The 12,805-nt window shown below is 37.9% G+C and overlaps 1 protein-coding gene across 10 annotated transcripts in view; it reads left to right on the top strand.

Moving 5' to 3' along the window:
* The window catches only part of LTBP1 (latent transforming growth factor beta binding protein 1), a 223,123-nt gene that overhangs the window by 103,481 nt on the left and 106,837 nt on the right, over nt 1-12,805 (top strand). For 6 of the 10 annotated variants that reach the window (XM_068939409.1, XM_068939411.1, XM_068939410.1 and 3 more), the window contains 2 exons: nt 1,726-1,950; nt 4,607-4,884. In XM_068939409.1, coding sequence (XP_068795510.1) covers nt 1,726-1,950; nt 4,607-4,884 — 503 coding nt within the window. The remainder of the gene's footprint in view (nt 1-1,725; nt 1,951-4,606; nt 4,885-12,805) is intronic. The other 4 variants (XM_068939414.1, XM_068939415.1, XM_068939416.1 and 1 more) reach the window with 1 other exon arrangement.

Consider the following 12,805-nt stretch of genomic DNA (forward strand, 5'->3'; position numbering starts at 1 on the left):
CTGAAGTTACAGCTGTTCTGTAAAGACATCTTTTACACACTCTGATAAAAGTCACAACAGTGTTCTGCTGGCCCAAAAGGTGACGCTTGCGCTAGAGCGGACAGTATTGTGAAGGCTGCGAGGCCGTTTAGTGCTAACTTGCGGTGCTACAGCTTGAAGTACTTTTAGACAGTTTATACAAAATGAAAATATGAGATAAGCTGATAAAAATATTAAATATACATTTGCAGAATAGAATGGAAAAACATTTTTGGTTGTTTACGTTTGTGTGGAGACCTATTTGTTGATTAGGCAAATGCGTTCCAAATCCTGTCAATATAACGTAAGGGTACTCTGCTATGAGCCAATCTGATTGCTGTATTTCTTCAGAGCTCTTCCTGGTCCAAGTGAATTAAACAGCTCACTTGGAACTGCTGGGGCTGCTAGGTCTCCTACTTTATCTTCTTGCAACATACAATGTGCACGCTTCTTTTCCAACACTGACCTTTTATAGTATTAGTAATAGCAATAGACTATGGTTGTCAAGAGGTTACACCAACTGGGATAATGGGATAATAGGCACAAGGTTCTCAAATACCTAGCATTATGTATCGCTTCTCATTTTTGCTGCAATTCAATATAAAACAAGCAATACCCATCCGACCAAATGCCAGAATTACTGCAAAGTCTAGTTTTCGTGTTTATTTATTGTTACACTCAGACTCTTGTCTTAAAGCTGACAAACGGATACTGTGTGGTATTGCTCCAAAGATCTTGTACTTCTCAGAGAATGACCTCAGTATGTATTTAACAAGAACCTCTGGTATTTTCTGGTTGTTTGTTTTTGTATCTTTGGGTTCTTGAAAATGTTGACAGTTTGGCTAGATTATAGTTGATTACAAAGTCCCATATAACATTTTTAGAAAGTGCTGAACCATGCTATAATTGTTTGTATCTCTTAACTAAGAAATATTTTACAATGTTGATATTTTTCATTTTTCATCTGGTAATTTACATAGCTATAAATGTGTAAGTACTAGATGGCACAGAAGCGGTTACCCATAGATAGCTCTTTATATTGGAGTTAAATCTTTTAATAATTTGAAATGTGTATCTGAAACCATTTGAGTAAAATATCTTCATAGTTTAGTTATCTTCATGGATGATTATACAAATTATCTTATTTTAGCTGAGAGATAAAAGTTAAGCAAAAATCTAGATACTCACAATAAGAAATGGTTTTTCAGAGAACAGCCAAGGCTCACAGTGAAACTGGAAAATTTATCCCTAGTACTGTCTACTCTCTAGTGAATTTTCCTCTGTCTTCCAGGCAAGTATAGAGATGGTCATGGATTTTCAGAAAGGGGAGGCTGACTGAATAATAATACCTGCACAGAAATATGAATCAGAGATGCAACCAGGCTCAGTACTAGTTTAGTGTCTTGCTCTATAACATAATGAAACAAAATAGCTCAGTTTCAGAGGCCAGTACACTTGATGTGTTTGTCGTGGAGAGACACACGTGAACTGGCCAGAGGTTGCAGGAAGGGGAAGGGAAGTGGTTCTGGCACAGGGCACGGGAGTGCACGTCACATGGGTAGTCCTTCCTCAGATGTTTGAAGAATAAAGGGCCACAGCCCTTTTCCCTTCCTCATATAATACAGTGTGATATGTCATCAGACAGTACTAAAAGTAATTGCAGCTGAAAAGTCAGTAACAAAATCTTTCTTTCTGTTTTTATTTCAGTTATTTGTCACCTTCCATGCATGAACGGAGGCCAGTGCAGTTCTAGAGATAAATGCCAATGCCCTCCCAACTATACTGGTAAACTTTGTCAGATCCCTGTGCAGAATGGCAATACTCCAAAACTGTACCATCATCCACAACAGGTGAACAAGGCCATAGGATCGCAAGTCATCCACTCTACTCACACTTTACCACTGACAATGTCTGGACAGCAAGGTGTAAAAGGTAACTTTTTTCCTGATCCATTTTTGCCTTTGAAGTTAGTTTTATTTACTAATTTTAGGTAACCAACCAGTAATGGTAATGACATCTGCCTAAGCAGTTTGGGTCTTGATACCATGACTTAATACAAAGCCCATATGACTGGAAAGTCTTTTCCTTGATGTTTGGAATAATAAGAAATGCAGTGCTAATGAAATGAGTTTAAAAGATAGTTTTACTTCAGTTCACTGTGGAATTTAATGCAGATTGCAAACTCAGTAAAGTATAATGAATGAAGGAGACATCAGCGAGCTTCAGCTTTCAGTTCCACACATATTTTACTGCAAGATGACAAGGTCTGATGATCTTCAAGAAGGGAATGGTGTTTGGGTTTTCTGTATGTCCTATGACTCATCAGGTGGCATTTTATCAGGGTGAGATCCCATCTGTCAGGAGACGCTCACTATTCAGTTCCACAATTTCAGAGTTAAATTGTGATATATTGTTTGTTTTTTATCTGAACTGCCAGGTTGATTTTTCTTATCAAGGGTAATTTTACAACCACCTTTTCCATTATACTACCTCTGAGTAAAAACAAAATATATTGGGCAAGGATATGAGGGGGCTTAGTTGTTTGCAGCTAACAGCACTTTGCTGAAAAGAACCCAGGCTATTTATATGTTTGTGATAAATATAATCTAATGTAGCAATTCTGTTTTCAGAAAGGGACATAGCTGTGAAGGAAGTGTTGACAGCATACTCTTGGAAACACGATAATTTATAAATGCTTCTAAGCATCCACTCCATCTTTTCAGTTGATTTATTCTCTAGGGGCTGCTGCCCAATGCAATGGGAAATAGATTCCACTGACGTATTGCCATATTAATCCCTAAAGCTCCCCAGAAGTTTTCTTTCTTAAAAAAAAAAAAAAAAAAAGTAAAAAATAGTGAGGGAATATAGTTGTCTAAAGATTTAACGGAGCTAAAATTATTTCTGTGAACAGTTAATTCCGGGTTGAATTGGCATAGACAAAATGGTGGACCACAAAGAATTGTTTTTCTTTAAAGCCATAGTTGTTCTTCAGATTTAGGGTCCCTGTTCTAAAACGCGCAATAGGTTTCTCATTGCTCAAGAGTGTGGCGTCTAATTTTTTTTTCCTGTCTCTTTAGAAGGGGTCTCTCTGTCAGAGCCATCAACAATCACAATAGCTTTTCTTTCCTTTCCATGTCAAATGAGGATGTTGGGGTATATAGAGAGGAGCGTTTCATTCCTTTCAAAGAAAGGATGAAACATCATCCTGAAAAGGCCGGCAGAAATCAAAATTGATCAGTGCATCTAGGCAGCAATTCAGGACTTGAAGAAGAGAGGAGTGTGGTGATAATAATAATACTATATGGGAGGAGGCAGACTAAATTTGATAATGGCTAAGCATCTCGACATCCTAATACCTGTTTTTTTTATCTGCAATATGTTGAAGCATTTCTTAAATAAAACAATGCAGAGCACACCAAAAACAAGGTGCTGCATCCTTTAAGGATTTTCTAAGTGAGACTAATTCATGCTGAAAATGTGTCTAGAGGAAATAAGGTGGAAAAAAAAAAAAAAAAGAAAGTGATTTCTGCATTGCAAGAGAATTATAAAACACCTAAAAATAAATGAACTGTGCTTCCTGGGAAGTGGATCTGTGAGGCTGAAATTTGCAAATGAGAACTGAAAAGGTCTAATCAAGTTTAAAAGAACAGTCCTGCCTTCTGTAGGCAGGAAAATTCAGAAGGCTCAACAAATCACTATGCATTATAGAAAAAGTAATGCCTCAAGTATTCTACAGAATACTTGCTGACAAGAGAACCTCAGCCAGATACAATAAATTCTAACTTTGTTATGCAGCTTACAAAATGTAAAACTTTTTATTCCCCCCTCTAGAAAAAAAAAAAGAATTTGATTGAGTTATGTGTCTTAAGGGCTTTTTGTGTTTTAATGAAAAAGGCTTAAGGCTCATAAACAGTTCTGATGTACACTGAGTGACCAGAACTTCTGAATCTATATGCCCAGACTTAAAACTACAACTGCATTTAAAACCAGAAATATCTGAAAAACATTTCCTCCCTCTTTATCTGCCAAGTCCTGAATTCAAAGTTCAGTGAAGGGAGTGGTGGTTTTAGATGGTTGAGATGTTGGCAACTGTTGCAGGGGCAAACTCAGGACTTGGCAGGTATTTAAAGGTGAAGGGATGAAATCTGAAGCTTTTCCTGTGTTCCAAAGAAAGATGATGGATCTGAAAAACAAAATAAAGCTTACTATATATCCAAAAATAACCTAGTCGAGTTTGAATTCTGGAACTTTGAATGGGATTCTTTTTACGCAATGTGACCACAAATATTAATGTCACACCAGCCAATTTGGACATCTATGTTTATGTAGCAGTCTTTACAATCATTTCCTGTAATGTCTGTCTTTCCTATATGAAGAGTTTTCTTTTTTTTTTGCTTCTAAATCAGACTCTTTCATCCCTCCCTTGCACCCCCAAATTTGGGCTTCCTTTATATTTTTGTCCCACTTTACAGCACTCTATAAAAATTCTAACGTAAAAAAAAAGAAATGTCTTGGAGATGCCTGGGATCTCTTTTTGGCATATTTTATTACCAATTTTTCTTATGTGTTTTTCCTTCAATTATTTTAGTGAAGTTCCCTCCTAACATAGTGAATATCCATGTGAAACATCCCCCTGAAGCCTCAGTTCAGATCCATCAAGTTTCAAGAATTGACAGCACACCAACAGGACAAAAAGCGAAAGTACCTCAGCCAGGACATCCACAGGTCTCTTACCAAGGTCTTCCATATCAGAAGACCCAGAAAGGACATACTGCTTACACAAATCAACAACCCATTCCTCATGTGTTTCCTGTTTCAGTTAAAACTCAGCTTGGGCGCTGCTTCCAGGAGACTATTGGGACACAGGTAAGAAATGTTTGCTAAGGCTGTTGAGACACGCAACAGAATATTGTGAAAGATTGTAAAAATGCTTCATTGGTCACAAAGACAGGACACATTTGACATTCTTTTCCAAAAGCAAATTCAGTTGAGAGTGGATGGTAAAATGTTATTTAACAAAATAACACTCTTCTGAACTTCCTTCTCCATTAATCTAATGTGTTCATTTTCTGTGCGCTTGGATCCTTGACTTACTGATTTCAGGTATTCTTCAGGTATTCTAGCAATAATATCTCCATTTATAGGCCATTTTTCAAAAAAAAAAAAAAAAAAAAAAGATTTGAGCCCTAGCTCCATCTCTTCTGATTGAACGACTACAGTTATGCCATCTTCCGCAGTTTACACTGTCCCCTGCTTTAATGAGTCTTTTTAGATGTGTGTCTCCACAGACAATGCTCTGAAGGGGTTGTAGTTTTCACTGAAACTCCTGTGCAACAACTTTGTATGTTTTACGGTATCGCAGGACAATGTTTTTGATTTGTTGAAATGTGACCATTGAATGCAGTAGAAAATCATGAAAGCCAATAGAGGGTTCATTGAAGCAATAAAAGGTTGCTTCAATTTAAAATAAAATCTTTACTCCACTTTCTTTTACATATGACTGTTCAAAATTGCATATATTCTTTCAGCTCTTGAAAACACTTGAAGAAGTGACACAGCATTATCGTTTTTACGTACTTGCATGTATATGTAAATATACAGAGAGCGAGAGACAGAGAGAGAGAGAGAAAGGATATGAGAGAAGACTGCAAAAATGTTTGACTTTGATCTTGCAGATTGAAAGCAATGTCTGTACTTAAGCTTTTTTAACACCTCAGTTTTAAGACCCGTTTTATCTATTGCTTATCACCTGGCCAAACCTTAATTTTTCAAACTGAACTATTTTATGCTGGATGTGTGCCTTAGGCTGAAATTTTTGGTTAGGTTTCAGCAAAAAACATTCATCTGTTTTGAGAAATGATGTTAAGGAAATGAATATATCGTTTTACTCAGGCTAAAAAAAAAAAAGGTTACAGCTATTTCATTGAAGATTTGTGTCATCTGGATGCTTTGAAACAAAAACTTGAAATTTGGCCAGAAGGTCACTCTGCTTTTGCCCTTTCCAGTAACATGTACCCGAGTTTGCCAAATTTGGGTTTGTTAGAGATTTGAGATTTGTTAGAAGATGGCAGCAAATTTGAGATTTGTTAGAAGATGGCAGCAAAATTCTCCAGAGATTTCATCTGCGCAGAGCATGGTCTGCCTTTCCCTCAAAAAGACAAATCTGTCGTCCCTGAATTGCAGAACTGGAGTGCACTGTCCTTCGCAAGTGTTTCTTCTAGCTGTCAGTGAATGCCGTGATGCCAGGCGTTCGAACTGAGAGCAAGAAAATTTCCTCAAGTTATCAAGGCTCCCAAGTAGCACACAAAAAAGAGGGATGAGACTTCAGTCCAATACAGAGGGGCAAGGAGCTTAGGGGGAGGATCAGTGATGGAAGGCAGATAGGAGCAGATGTGGTCAGAAGCAGGGTGAGGGTAATACAGGTGGCAGGGCCCATGGCCATCGCAGCAATCGCATTCTGGAACCTCGAACTGAAACCACAGTTGGTGAGCCTCTTCATGCGCTGCCAGCTCCAAAGAACCGTGACTCTTTCCTGTAAAATATTTCTCTCTTCGCCTTTTGGCGACTGGCTCACAGGGAGTATCATAGTATTCCTACTAGTGACATAATTAACTCTACTTTCAAAAATCATTGCTGTGGATTTAAAGATCCCCAAATCTGCTGATGCAAGGCTATCGTGTGAAGATTTTTTATTATAGTTTAAAAAACATCATTCTGAAAAATGCTATAGGAGAAGTAAATTTGAACATCATCAAGCCTAAAAAACGTTTTTACAGACGTTAGACTGAAGTCTGCATATGAAACATTAAGGTTAATGTTCACTAATTGTTCAGTACTTAACTCTGGATCTACAGTATTCGTTTATACTGCTGAGCCCTTTGTGCTTATCCCTTTCAGGAGTAGTAAAAATTTTAATTTATTCCTTGGGGAGCTGATTCTGGCAAGTGTTGAAGCACATGTTCGACTGAAAGTTTATGAATTTTATATGATAAAATGAATCAGGGCACGTTTTCAAGCAACCATTTCTCTATATTTCCTAAGAATGAAGGATCTAACAAACGTGGCATTATCGTGTAGAATCACGGCATTCTGGAAATCAGTATTATAATTATTGCTTTGTTAGTATTTATTTGTATTTATATTTGCACTCATGTACTGGGGGAGGCCACATTCCTTCCTCAGAACCTTAGAAATGACAAGGCACTTGTCACTTCTAAGAAGGCGACGGGTGCTGCATCTTTTCCCTCCTACCTGTTACGCTGTGTAAATTTCCTGTCAGTTCTTTCTGCTTTGTGCTTGAGCCAGAAATTTTGAATCATGTAGCCAAAATTTGCAGTGTGCTATGCATGTACGTCACATTACAGTGATTTTAGAACCAAGATTCACTCATCACTCACCAGAAGACAGTAAAAGGCTCTTTTTAAACGAGGGAGGAAAGGGGAAATCTGCCTGCATTGCCCCCATGCCTGACTGGAAATCCTACTAGATACTCAAAGTCCGATTTTTATAATTTTTTTTTCAGTATTCTCCTGAAACACCGTGCCTTTGCAGTGCTCTCAAGGAAGTGCAGTGCCTCCTAATTAAGAATAATGTCTGTTTTCTTCCAGTCTCAATTTGTCTGTTCACTATCAGCCTTGGAGAAGAGTGTAACAAGTTTTTCAGGGGGCCTTGTTGTTTAATGTAATAGTGCAGTTTACACCTGGAATTGTGGGGTGGCATTCACCTTTCAGATTTGAACCAGAAATTTCAATATGCCTTTCCTGTGATAGACAATTAATATTATCTATTTCTGTATTTTAAATATACCTTGAGCTGGGCAAAGCACTTAATTTTTTTTATCCTCAAATAAACAGAAAACCAAGCTCTTTTACAATAAGTCAAAGATGCTAAACTGAGCTTTTGCTCTTAGTAGTGCGTTACAAGTCCTTTCTGGAGTTTATGATGGGTAATTTTGGTATCCTTACTTTTCTTAATAATCATGCATGTTTATGCATTTTTTTGCAGGGTGGATTTTATAGTTGGCTTCAGAAATGTTTTATTAAATATTCTGAGATCAGAGGTCACTTTGATGTCTATAGAGCAGACTGATGGAAGGATGTGTGTGGCCTCTTTTAGGGTAATCAACCAAGTTAATGAAGACTTTGCTGATTCCCATTTTTATCCTGTGTTTTTAGCCTCCACCAAAAGTATCAGAACCTATACTGGGGCATTGTGTGTGTGTAACCTCTACCTTTCTGGATTTCTTTCCTTTTATCTCTTTCTTACTCCTTGTTCTCTCCATGTTCCTCCTGTATTTCAGCTGATCTTCAGCTTACAGGGGCTCTGATTTTGATGCTTTTGTTTTTTTCCCATAGCCTTTCCTGGAACATTTTTCATCTCCCAACACATGCATCCTCACCCCACCTTAGCTAGATTCCTTTAACGCGGCCCATTCAAAAACATTAGTTCTGCTCCCGTCATAGGATGGATGCTGTATTCAAATCCCAAGACATCCAGAGCATTTTTTTTTGCAGTTCCAACAGAGCGCATACTGTTAGACCTAGCAGCTGGAGCCATCCTGAACCAAAGCTTGGAAAGCGTTATGGTACAGATAGTTGAAGAATTGAGCCCATATTCTCAAGCCTTAGTTCACTCCTGCTTAGCAATGTAGAAGGACCGCCTTTTGGCCTAGTTGTCTGTAGCGTCAAAAGTGACTATGACCAAAGGCAGAGACTGTTAGAAGAGGACAGCAAAAAGAAAAAGAATGAAGATAGCAGTTAACTTTCTGAAATGTCCTAATTTAATGAGGATAGAGTAATGAAGATGTATATTTTCATATATGCACATAGCTTAATTGCGACTGTTCTGTGTAGTGTCCTCAGCGCTGAGGACAAAAGTGGAAAGAGCAGCTATAGTAGTGTAGTTTTAATATTGTAATTTTTAGAAAGTAGGATATAAAGCAAATAATTGTGTTCTGGAGGATTCGTTTTTCTAACCAAGTCAATTCGCTTGTGCTTGCTGCCTCTGTTCTCTCTGAGTGGAATGCTGAACAAGTATTTCTTTTCCAGGGCATGTTACAATGATTGCTCCATGATAGTTTTCCCTTTTACGTGACAGCGTACTATGGTATTTCACGTAAAATTGGCATGGGTCATCACATGCTTTCCTTATATCAAAAAGATTTTGGCATGGTATATCATAAACTAGCAATTAAGCTGCAGTCCAGAAATTGATTGTTGTTACAGAAATAGGGATCAAACCTTTACCTAAACTTGTACTTTAATGTGTATGAAATGATGTTGAGAAAATAGAGACTTGAAGTTAGTAAACAGTTGCAACGGAATCAGTAGGACAAAAATCCTACTCACTTAAGATGGAGAAAAGTAAGTTTGTTGATGGCACTGTACATTACAGTGCCTTCAAAAGCTGGAGGCTGGAGATGGTGACCTGCAAGGTCCTTTCCAGCCTTGTATTCCTGTGTTTCTGAAATCTAAGGAGTCTGTCATCTTCGCTGAACCCTATTTTAACAGCAAGCAGATAAGGAAGATTATCTCTTGTCTTTAAATCCCTCCTGTTCAGCTGCTTTTCTTTTTAGTTCTAATAAAAATGCCTTTATTGTAACAGAGAATGTCTTGTTATTTCCCAAAATTCTTTTACAGTATCAGTGGTACACCTAGTAAAGTTTGTGGTGCTAACCAGAGTGCTATTAATTTTGTGTATGATTGCCTTGCGTTTAAATTGATATAGGAATGCAGATGCCTAACATGAGAAAGAGAATTAAGCACTCCCTTTTTTTCCCCCTTAAGACCACCTTGAAGTCGCTATTAAGAATACTTTTGTGTTTTCCTGTCATCGCTAACTTTAACTATTTTGGCTAAAAAAAAAAGGATTTTTCTCAAAATTGGTTTGGTGTCCTTTTTGCATAGCTGTAAAAGAGAGGATTTTTTTGCAAAGCAGCAAGAAATTGGAGAAGCTGGCCCTTCCAAATTTGTCTAAAGCAATCCTGAGTAGATTTACAAGTAAGACTATTCTCTTCCGCAGATGTTTTTGAGTTACTAGGAAGAAACTTATAGCGATCTCAGCATCTGTAACTTAAAAACAAAATGAAAAGACTTGCTATTTAAAGAGAAACAGATATTGAAGTAGTGTACCTCGCTGAAGGCGGCATATGCCAAGATGTCTGTAAGGGAAGCTGGCTAAGAGGTCGTGTCTGCCAATGCTTGTTCATTCCTACTCACCGTCCCTCAGCTGTGCTGGTGTAGCTGCTGGGAAGCTGGGGGTGGACTGCCTCTCTAAATGATCACTGAAATAGTTTCAGTTAAAAATACTCTCTTCTATCCCCGCTCTCTGGGGTTCTTTTAAAGTCAGACCAGTTCCACAACGCAATGTACTGGGCATAATTTTTTTTTTAAATTAAGCTAAACAACAGTAGTAGTGAATGCTAAACATTGGGAAATGTAAGTTCTGCCCATTTTTTTCTGCGTTATCACCTCAGTCTCGAATGCTACCAAATTCTGAAAAATAACAAGTATTTCTGACAAATAGCTGTTACCTGGTCAGCATCTTTAGTGGGATTAATTTTTATGAAAATAGTTTATTTAATAGTATGCTTCAGTAATGTCTTCTACAGGTGACGTTTATCTTGGTTTGAGTGGTGCCCTTCTCTCTGCCATCAAACTTGATAGAAAAAAAAAATGAGCCAAGTGATAGGTGGCAGCTGGAAAAGTTCAGCAGTTATCAACAACGTACCCTGACTCCAAGTCCAAACCCTTAAGCTTATACTTAATATGATTCACAAAAGGAGATGCGCTGCCCATGTAGTTAACTTTGAGAATATACATATGTGAGTAAGTTTTTAGGAACTGGGTTTAGGTCGCTGGTGAATTTTTCCCAATAGGAAACATTAAACAAAAGCATCAAACATTTTTCACTTAGAGAGAGCAAAGTGTGTTGATAGCTATTAATGCATAACCTAATCTATGTATATGTCTGTATGCAATATGATCATAGTGTATGTAGTCTGGAGGTGATGACAATAGTAATGTGCCAACCGAAGTTATTCATTAAACAATATAAATATCCCTGTTGTACTTCAGATTTCACAAACCTTTCCTATAAAGGTAAATTTCAAGGATTTTCACTGTCTGACAGTGGTATGAAATGAACTTCCCTATTCATATTCTTTAGGGGGAAAATGATACAAGTAAAGTTCTGTGCTTCAGAGTACTTTTAAGAACTTTTTTTTCGTTAGAATGGTCTTAAAATACCATCTCATAAAATAAAATAACTGTCTGGAATTCCTTGAAGCTCATGGTTTGGCTTCTGAAGTTTTTAAACAAATAGACTGTCAGAAATCAGTGTGGATTCATTTACAGGATTAATGCTCTATTCACAATATATTCTTTGCAAAATCAATACCCTGAAATATCAGAAGATTAAAGATGTATCAGATACCAAAAACACCAAACATTGTTTTAATTACTCAAATAAAAGAAAGCTGGATAATTCTTACTTGCCTATAAAGAATGTTCTACTTAAGCCAAAACAAATTCTTTACCAGTTCTTTTAGAAAGTCTGGAAGTGTTTAAAGTTTCTCTCCTCTGCTTAGGAGACAATGCCTGTTAGTGAGCCAGTGTTGCACTGGCCAGTGTTCTTAATTTGTAACAACCTGTCATTCAGCTGGTCAGTAAGCTGATTAAGTAGATCTGTTAATTGTTTCAGTAATATGGTTTATTAAATTTGTTTCTTGCTTTGCTTTCTTGCTCTGTTTGTAGTGCCTACAGAAAAAGGATTAAAAAAAAAAAGTAACAATCCAAGGTCTGTGCCTGCTGAATAGTTTACAGAAAGTTAAACAGTGTATCCATTCACTTTTGCTATTGTGGTATGTGAAATGCAGTCTTTTGAGCGGAATCCCAGAGTCATTAGCTATTAACTCAGGCAAAGCACCGATCGATTTCAATCATCGTTAATCATGTGATGCTCCTTTATTTATATCTATATTGTGGCTTTAAGTGACAGCCCATAACAAGGATTCACAGATGGGTCACGTAGGAGTGGGAGTCCCAGGAAATGTCCTGGTGACTGGGCCGGAGCTTTTTGCAGTTGCTCTGAGACTGATTGCCAGGCTGGGCTCTCTACTGCACTGTGACAGGGAGCTGACTATAGTCCTCCTCCTAGTGCCTTAGCAGAGGGGTTTCAAGGATACAGTCCTTTCATTTCCCTGGCATTTGAAAACATATTAACTCTGATGGAGTGCATGACTGTTTGCTCTCCAAGAGTGCAGAGATGGGACAGGCTGAAGTCTGGAAAGAGGAACATAAGAGGTGATGTGGCTTGGGGTGGCCTTTGTGCACCAGCACAGGGTCAGCCAGAATTTCAGTCTACCAGTGGGAATATTCAGTACTTCCTTCAGTTATATAAAATATTGGCATAGAAGCCCAGGCACGCATGGGGAAAATATGTGGACTCAAAACAATACTTTCAGTGTCTGTGAGTGCTTTTACCCAGGAAGGACTTTGTTTTATAGCAGTACCATGTGTGCCTCATAGTGCTGCAACTGCTGAGCCACTTTCGGCACAGTTCAGCTCTTTTATACCAATCCTTCTTCTTTGCCTTCTGAACCAGTAAGAGTTATCTCCAGATCATAAGCTTGTGATTGATGTGTCATTCATGGAAATCTGTTTTCTGTCTATGAGGAGTTTAGCAGAAGCCCCCAGGAATACGCGGACAGATTAGTTTAAAATGTGTGTGGATGATGGATAGGAAAGTGTAAACCTAAGGAGAATGGCATCGTCTTCAAGCAGATGCT

The sequence above is a fragment of the Struthio camelus genome, chromosome 3 (genome assembly GCF_040807025.1).
Source record: "Struthio camelus isolate bStrCam1 chromosome 3, bStrCam1.hap1, whole genome shotgun sequence".
Classification (NCBI taxonomy): domain Eukaryota; kingdom Metazoa; phylum Chordata; class Aves; order Struthioniformes; family Struthionidae; genus Struthio; species Struthio camelus.